This window comes from Dendrobates tinctorius, unplaced genomic scaffold (assembly GCF_039654945.1).
Source record: "Dendrobates tinctorius isolate UK_male_01 unplaced genomic scaffold, ASM3965494v1 ptg000032l, whole genome shotgun sequence".
Lineage (NCBI taxonomy): Eukaryota > Metazoa > Chordata > Amphibia > Anura > Dendrobatidae > Dendrobates > Dendrobates tinctorius.
Genome location: NW_027361700.1, coordinates 12,616,077 through 12,625,317, shown reverse-complemented (window position 1 = coordinate 12,625,317; position 9,241 = coordinate 12,616,077). Strand labels below are relative to the sequence as shown.

General features: G+C 44.7%; 1 protein-coding gene across 2 annotated transcripts in view; it reads left to right on the top strand.

The window, feature by feature from the left end:
- Window positions 1–32: 32 nt before the first annotated feature.
- The window catches only part of UBE2Z (ubiquitin conjugating enzyme E2 Z), a 42,008-nt gene continuing 32,799 nt past the window's right edge, over window positions 33–9,241 (top strand). Inside the window, exon 1 of one of the 2 annotated variants that reach the window (XM_073572404.1) lies at window positions 33–223. In XM_073572404.1, coding sequence (XP_073428505.1) covers window positions 33–223 — 191 coding nt within the window. Of the gene's footprint in view, window positions 224–395; window positions 416–9,241 lie in introns of those variants that run through there. The other variant, XM_073572405.1, reaches the window with a different exon arrangement.

Genomic DNA, 9,241 nt, shown 5'->3' with positions numbered 1-9,241 from the left:
CTCCGGAGTCCCGGAAGCGAGAGTGAGGAGGAATGGCGGAGAGTCCGGCGGCTGAGGCGATAATTCTCCAGGGGGCGGTTGGGGGAGGGTTGGTCACCCACCTCAGCGGCCTTCAGCCCCCCGGGACCTCGCACCTGGCAACTTCATCCGTGTGGGACCCGACAGCCAGTGCTGACTGGGACAACGAGAGGGCGTCCGCGCAGTGTGTGCTGCGGATTAAGCGGTGAGAGGCCGGGTGACCCCGCTGTGCGTGTCGCCCCACAGAGGGCGGGGCATAGGCTGGACATGACGTTACTAATGAGATCTATTAAAGGGGCTTCCTGGGAACAACCACCCCCATCATCCACTGCTGTCAGCGGCTGATCACAGCATGCTTTGCTCATTAATGGTGGCTGCCATCTCCCTCACCTGGCAGGTAGTGCCACCAGTGCTGGTGTCCATGTCACCCGCCGGCGCCTGCTGCTGGACATACTGCCATTAATAGTGCATGCAGAGTTTCTTCCAGCTGCAGAGCAAATCATGATGGTGTTTTTTGTGGCTTGTGATTTATAGATTTCTGATATTTCTCATATTTAAAAAAAAATTAGATCCCCCTCCCCCTTCATTACATGACAAAATGGCTTTTTTAGCTGCTGTAATATGACGGACGCTAAGGCTACATTCCTACAATGAGTATCCGGCAAGATTTTGATGTTGCAGATTTTTAGCATCAATGTTAAAGTAGTGCAGATTTTTAGGATCGGTCCTCAATGTCTGATTGGAGGGGGTGCGACACCCAGCACCCCGCTGATCGGCTGTTCTCAGTGTCCACGGCTCCCAGAACTGCTCAGTTATGGAGCGGCGCAGCACTGTGGAGTTGACAGCTTTGCTCTGCAGCGCCATAACTGGTCAGTTACCGACACAGTACAGCTGATCTGCAGGGTTGCTGGGTGTTGGACCCCGACCAATCAGACATTGAGGACCTATTCCAAGGATAGGTCATCAGTGTTAAAGTAGTGGACAACCTCTTTGTTACTTGCGTTGTTTCATTGCAGATTTGAGTGCATTTTTTCTGTACGTGTGTTAATCGTGCTTTTTCAACTGCAGTTTTTGTCTCCTTTTGTTATGTCAAGTTTTACATACAGATGCTTTATTTTGGATAGTTTTTGTTTTTCTTGGCTTGATGAAATCAAATGCGGATTATTCATCTTATTTTTATCTTCAGATTTTCCCTATTTCATTCAAATCTAAGAGGAAAATCCACTAATAAAATCCATATTTACCACAGGAGAATTGATCTTACTGATTCCAATTTGTCACCACAGCTCAGGTTCTGCAGCATAAAACGGCACTGTGGTCATAAGATTTAATAAATCCCAGCCACTTTGCTGGATCTCTAAGAACCTGTATGTTTGTGCACAAAAATAGGCACCAAATACTCATCGTGCTAACTTAGAGTTGCCTCTGTCAGAGGTGCTCGCTTTATGCAATGTCTTCTGCCTCTTTTTTTTTTTTTTTTCTGCTTTCTATTTTATAGCTGAATCTGAAACTTAGAATAGTGAGAAACCTTCATTTCTTCTGTGGTTAAAGGGAATCTGTCACTTGATTTCTTACCATAAAGCAAGTGACAGATGTGTTATAGTACATGACTCTCTCAGCACATGCTCGTGTAATCTGTTCATTTTGGCATTATGAAGGGCATGATGTGATAACAGTGCATACACAATATACTGCCAGTTAGTCACTCGCTGCTGGTCAGATAAGACATGCAGTCCCGCAGGCCAGGATGCGTCACTCTAAGGGTAACGTTACACGTAGTGATGCACCAGCGATCCCGACAACGATATGGATCGCTGGTGCATCGCTAAGTGGTTGCTAGTGAGCTGCCACACTGGCAGATCTCACCAGCGACATAGCAGTGGTCGGGGGTCGCTACTTATCTGTCAGACGAGGCGATCCTGACGTCCTCCCGCCCGCGTCCACGCGTTGCTCGTCGGCGCCACAGGAAGTCCTGTAGGAATCGGCCGACGAGAAATGGCCCAGCCGTTCTCGCGCGATCAGCGATCATCGTGGGGGAGCCGGTCGGAGGCAAGTGTCACATGTAGCAATATCGCTAGCAATATCGCTGCTACGTCACAAAATCAGTGACGTTACAGCGATATTGCTAGCGATATCGCTACGTGTAACGGGCCCTTTAGATGATGTTGAGGGCTGCATTCAGCCTCTGTCACATTGGACATGAACAATGTATGTTGCTCTACTTTTCCTGTTGAATCAACAGAATCCTGCTTAATTTTAAAGCACTGCGGAATATGTTGGCCCTATATACACTGCTCAAGAAAATAAAGAGAACACTTAAACAACAGAATATAACTTCAAGTAAATCAATCTTCTGTGAAATCAAACTGCATTGATGTGCCATCCTGGATGAGCTGCACTACCTGAGCCACTTGTGTGTGTTGTAGAATCCGTCTCATGCTACCACGAGTGTGAAAGAACAACCAACATTCAAAAGTGACCAAAACATCAGCCAGAAAGCATTGGTACTGAGATGTGGTCTGTGGTCCCCACCTGCAGAACCACTCCTTTATTGAGGGTGTCTTGATAATTGCCAATAATTTCCATCTCTTGTCTATTCCATTTGCACAATAGCATGTGAAATTGATTGTCAATCAGTGTTGCTTCCTAAGTGGACAGTTTGATTTCACAGAAGCTTGATTTACTTGGAGTTATATTCTGTTGTTTGTGTTCCCTTTGTTTTTTTGAGCAGTGTAAATAAAAATTATTTATTATTATAGAACCTCGGCAGACCACCTTAAAAGTCATCGTGGTATTTGGCCTGCAGCAGATATGGCACTGTGTTGGTACAAATGAAATCACATCTGGATGAAAAACTTATCAATATTTTATACCTGTTGATCCCTTCCTGAAAACCTCTGTAAGCTTCTTCAAATAAGTGACTCTGTCTAATAAGATATGTTGTATGTTTTCTCTCTGCTCCAGCACCAGTTATGTTACATTGCGGAATCCTTCTTTTCCCACTTGTTATGGAGGTTTTTATTTTTTTTTGTTTTCTGCAAACAGCATTAAATGTTCTGCCCTCCTGGAATAGTTACTTTCAGGTTACATTTAAAGAGGTATTCCAAAGTTAGACATTTAACGGGAGTCTACCAGTATAACCTAAGCAAATTGCCTTGTAGGGGAAATAGAAATGTATATAGAAATCTAACTCTTAGAGCTCGCTCACATGAGCGTATAAATTGAACAAGTGCAATGCCAGAAAACATCCCACTACATTCTAACCGCTGTTATTAAATGAGACCTTGCTTATCTGCGAGTTTTTCCTCGGCTCTAATCAGACTTGAGGATAAAATTGCATCGTGCTGTGAGTGGATGTGAGAATCGTCTTGCACTCGCCAATGCAAGTCAATGGGTGCAAGAAGAAAAAATTGCACAACATGTAGACCATGCGTATGCTGCCTGATTTTTACTCACACATCTTAAAGGAAACCTGAAATGTTCTCTTCACCCATTACAGCACACCTGAGAGAGGGATCCACCCACCAAGGACAGGAAACCTACTGAAATAAAAGGGCGGCACCTCTCCCCCTGAATAAGATGGTTGGTTGTCCTTGATGGGAACCTTGTGCTGAAATCCTGTGGTGAAGATGGGGGAAAAAAAAAGATGCTACCCTCTTTGTCCTGTCCAGAAAAGCTGGCTACATGCCTGTGCTGCTGGTCTTCAGGTCTCTGGAAGAGCCGTCCGCGGGCCCATAGGGGGCTCTGCTGTACGTCCGAGCGGTGCAGACTTAGATGCGCTGCATGTCTCAGACCGCTACGATGAGAAGATGGCTAAATCCCTAGAAGACGTGATGTTCAGAGGGTTATATCAGAGAGAGAAACATACCTTTTCTATTAGCATTAAGATCCAGGCCCTCATTAACAAACAGTGGAGAAAACTAGTGCCCTCAAAAAGGAGATATCCTTTTGAGGATAAGGATTCAGAGCTTTGGGACAAGGTACCTAGGATTGATGGGGCTGTATCAAAATCCTCAAAGAGATTACCCTTTGAAATGTCTGGGGTACTAAGAGATCCATTGGATAAAAAAGCGGATGGATATCTGAAGCACACGTGGGAAGCAGCAGCAGGAGGTCTGACGCTGAGGATTGCAGGAACCTGTACCGCCCATTTCCTTAGGATTTGGTGGAAACAAGTGGAGGAACATCTCAGAAATAAAACCCCACTGGATAAGAGTTTGGCCTACCTGCATTTATTACAAGAAGCCACAGCATTTCTGGCAGACATGTCTGCAGACTCTGTAAGGCTAGCAGCTAGGGTATGCTGGTTTGACAAATGCAGCAAGAATGATATTGTGGCTCAAAGGCTTTCCAGGAGACCTTCAGTCTCAAAACAAACTATGCTATATCTCGTGTGATGGCCAATTGTTGTTCGGGAAGAGATTAGACGATATCTTAGAAAAGGCCAGGGACAAGAAGAACGGCTTTCCCGTTTTTTTTTGACAGGTGATACAAGGAAGTCTTCCTTCAGGAGGAAAAGATATAATAAGGAACGTCCTCTGGTTGAGTGAAGGAAGTGGGAGTCCAAAAGTAGGAAAGGGCCCAGACTTATATTCGGAGGTCCCTATTCAACATTCAAGAAATCCTTTCAATGACGCCAGGCCACAAGCAGGGGGAAGATTTTCCCTCTTCATCCAGTCCTGCGAGAACATCCAGCAGCTGGATTCTGGACATAATAAAGAAAGCTCTAAAAATGGAGTGTTATCCTCTGCTGCGTCAAACCTCAGTAATGACATCCCCCCCCCCCCCGGAAGTCATCGGAAGAACAGCTAGCACTAAATATGGAAGTCGTGCTTGGGAAACAGGTTCTGTACGAGATTCTGTAGGAAGAAAAGGTAAGGGATTTTATTCCTTTTTTTTTTTTTTTTATTAAAAAGAAAAAAAAAAAAACAGCCTTCATTCAGAACCATCATCAATCTGAAGTACCTCAACTGGTGGATTAAAAAAAAAAATCAGACCTTCCAATTGGAATCTGTGAGCATGGACATAAAACTGCTTTCACAATTGTTTCATGGTGGTCGGCGACTTAAAGGATGCTTATCACATCCCGATTTATTCTGGACCGTCAAAGGTACCTGAGAGAGGTCATGTACAGTATGTGCAGAGGGAAATCGGGCATTACCAAGTCAGAACACTCTCATTCAGTTGGTTGGTGGATCCAAAAGGATCTTCACCGAGGTAATAGCAGAGATGACTTCCTACCTTTGCGCCCAGAACACCATTAGAGTATGTGAACACGTTACGTATTTGGTGCAGAAACTTATGCACCATTTCTGCATGTCTTGGAAAGAAAAATGCAGCATAAAATAGGTGCGTTTTTTTATCATGTGTTTTTATTGCAGATTTTCCCCACTCATTAGTATAAGTGAAATCTGCAGCAAAAACACTGAAGGAATTGCCATGCTGCAGATTAAAGTCTGCACTAAACATGCAAGGGGAAAAGTAAGCAACATGTGCACAAGATTTCAGGATTCTGACTCACTTTGCTGTCATCTGGAAACCCTTTAGTTTCTGTGTTAAATCTGTTCCCTACTTAGTTGACTTCCTCATAGTGGGGAAACCGGAGGACCACTGTGCAACACAACTGAGAGATGTGAGAGTCATCTTAGAAGATCTTGGCTGGATGGCGAACACTCACAAGTCGATGATGAATCCAGAAAGAATACAGTCATTTCTGGGCCTCATTCTAAGTTCCGAACTTCAGACTTGTCTCTTACCCGAGGATAAAATGGACAAGGTGGTAGACCTTGCCTCGGCAGTAATAACGTTTCAAGAATGACCTAAGGAAGGCAATGTCCCTGTTAGGAACCCTAACATCCTGCATCCCAGCGATGAGGTGGGCTCAGCTCCAAAATGGGCAGCTTCAGTGGGAAATTCTGGCTGCACAGAAGTTTCTAAAAGGACATTTAGAAGAAAGTGAAACTTTGTTTAGAAAACAGAAATTCCCTCTCGTGTTGGCAAACCTAATATCCGGGGTCCAATGGATAAAGACGGTAAGCCATATGGTCACAACCGATGCGAGCAATTCAGGTTGGGGGGCACACCTGAGAGATCGTAACCAGGGCTGTGGAGTCGGTAAGCCAAACCTGCGACTCCGACTCCCCAATTTCCCTTACACCGACTCAGACTCCGACTCCCACATATATTGCTTATATTCAAGTGAAAATTTAGTACAATGTGAACATCAGACACTTAATCATTTTTATGATACAATAATCAAGATATTTAGATAGAACATAATATATATTTATTGGAATACAACTTTAGAACACAAAAAACTGTAATAAATTGTAAATATCTAATACACTATGTAATATTGATTACATATATAACACTGTGTAATAAACTATGTAAGTGGCAAAAAAAACAGTTTTCAACAAAAACATACTAAATAACATTTGTGCAGTCTATGAATTTGTCCTAAGAAATAGAATTGCCTCCATCAGATCCTCCTTCATAGATGACCTCAAATCTGACCTAATAATTTTAAGGCCAGAGAACAACCTCTCTACACTAACTTGGGTTGGAGGCAAAGCCGTAACCACATGGGCAGCATCTCTAACAATACAATTGCCGGGTATAAAGGAATTGCCTCATGCACAGTCAGTTTTGATGAACGGTTGAATTTTTCTATTTCTTTGAGAGCAAGTGAAACATTTTGCTGAAATATGGTTAATCTGCTTGCTATAGGAGACGGAGTGAAGTCTTTTTCCTTGTGGCAACGCTTTGCCTGCTCCATGTCATCCAAATACTTGTCAAAGTCAAACTCCTCATCTGATGAGGATGAAGATATGGCAGCAGTAGCACTGTCAGGACCCAAGTCCTCTTGCACCTGGCAGTCCTCCTGTAGACCACTCAACCTAACTGCTACCTCAGTCAGAGCTTCTTTTCCTTTAGTAAGCTGTTGATCCACTGTGCAGTGGTGGTAAACTACTGCTTAACAATGGCAGATGTATATAGCGGTATATAATAGGTCACACGCGGTTTAACGTCACCCGATGTGAACAGGAGCTGACTTTGTTACGTCACAGAGCCGCAGTACCGCGGAACATAAATGCTCGAGCCTGTTAAAACACACAGCACTCGGCAAGAGAGCGCTCAGTAAATGGTCACAGAACTCAGCCCCAAGGACCCGAGGTCTGAGTCCCTCTAGACCTACTGAGCGTGCGGCTGCCACTAATGGACCCTGACCACCGAGGAGTGTAGACTATGTGCACCGTGACGTACAGACAAAGCTACCAGTGAATGCTGATGGCAGTCTCTGACTCGGCCTCTACCTGGACCTCAGCCTGGGTGCTAGCAGGCTAGGCTACACAACACATGCATACCAAGGGTAGGGGTTTCATAATGAGTCATTCACCAGAGACATTCATACATGCATACAAAACTCACTCCACATGGTCTAATCTTTTTCTATATTAGCACATTGCAGAACGGCCATGCAAACCTTTTATAGCAGCGTCCTTCCGGGACCCTCCAGACCCTCCTGATGGTCCAATCCGAGCTGGAGAAGGACCTGAGCATATGACCTCCGATCTCCAATGAGAGATCGTCCCACGGGCATGCTCAGTGGACCGAAAGGAGGACTTAGTCCCTGGACTAGCTCACTGCTGACCAGCATGTGTTGCTGTAGCTGGACCAGATGGGTGGCAGCAGCAACCAAACCCACAGAGCTGGTCTGAGCAGAGCGCCGGGATTGACGAGTCTGCTGAGCAGCTGCGGCCGGAGAGGAATGGGAGACTGCCGAATGCAAGGCTCCGGATTCCTGCTGTGCAGCGACAGGAACCCGACGCCTAACAGTAACATTTAGGGTTCTTAGTCACTCTTCCAGGGGGGTCAGTTGTCAAAAATTAAAGAGTTGTGGGCTGTAGACAGCTCTAAAGGGCTTTCTTACTTCCCTCCTTGGTTATCATGTCAGACAACAGGGCTACTCTGGCATATATCAAACCCCAGGGGGGAACAAGGTCCCACTCCCTAATGGAAGCAACAGACTCTTCCAGTTGGCAGAGGAACACAAAGGCAGACTTCCTAAGCCACAACTGACCCGAAACTCCCAGGTATTTCAGTGACTAGTTCTCTCATGTGGGTTGCCAGAAATAGACCTGTTTGCCTACAAACAGAACCTGAAAGTGAAAAAAATCTTTTCACTAAATGCAAGGGAAAACACTTAGGTGGTAGATGCCCTTCAGATCCCCTGGAACTTCAGAATTACATATGCCTTTCTTCCAATAGTGATGATCCCAGCAGTCTTGAGGAAGATCAGGGAGGATCATGAGAGGGTGATTCTGATTGCTCCATTCTGTCCAAAAAGTCCATGGTTTTCCCTATTGATGACCAAGTCAGTGTCAGATCCAGAGATCCAGGACCTTCTCCCTCGTATGCCACTCTCAAGTGAAGGGCTTCCATTTAACAGCATGGAATTTGAAAGGACAATACTGAGTTGGAAAGCATTTTCTCCAGAGTTAAGTCTTCACTTTGTTAAGGACTAGAAAGCCTATAACAACAAAAATTTACAGCAGAACTTGTAGAAAATTTATTGAATTTTCATGGAAAGCTTTGGGGGAGAAAAAAAGGCTCCAGTCAGTTCAATCCTATAGTTTCTCCAGAAGGGGTTTGAGCTAAGATTGGCTGCTAGTACCCTCAAGGTTCAGGTTTCAGGCTTGGGTGCGTTACCCACTTAGTAGCCGCGAGATTATAATTGTACATCAAGGTTAATAAAATCCTGTGATTGATCCAGGCCAGTCCCAATTCCAAGGGTTCCACCTTCCCCATGGAATCTAAACTTGGCACTGGAGGCATTGACCAAAGATCAATTCGAGCCTTTACAGGAGTTGTCTAAATGTCTTACCTTTTAAAACTATTATATTGGTGGCACTGACCTCGGCCCGCAGGATGTGCGATATCCAGGCCCTTTCCATAAACCCTCCTTATACGCAGGTATATGATAGGATTATATTAAGACCTGATCCAGTCTACCTCCCAAGGTAGCCTTAAAATTTCATAGGAATCAAGAGACTGTCTGCCCTACTTCTGTAATAACCTTAGGAATTCAGGGGAGGAAAATTTCACAGTCTAGATGTTAGAAGAACACTGTTAGAACGATTGTAATATTTCACCAATGAAACTTGGAGAAATATTACAATCCAGCCATGGCCGATGCTGCAATATCATCATCCATGGCTGG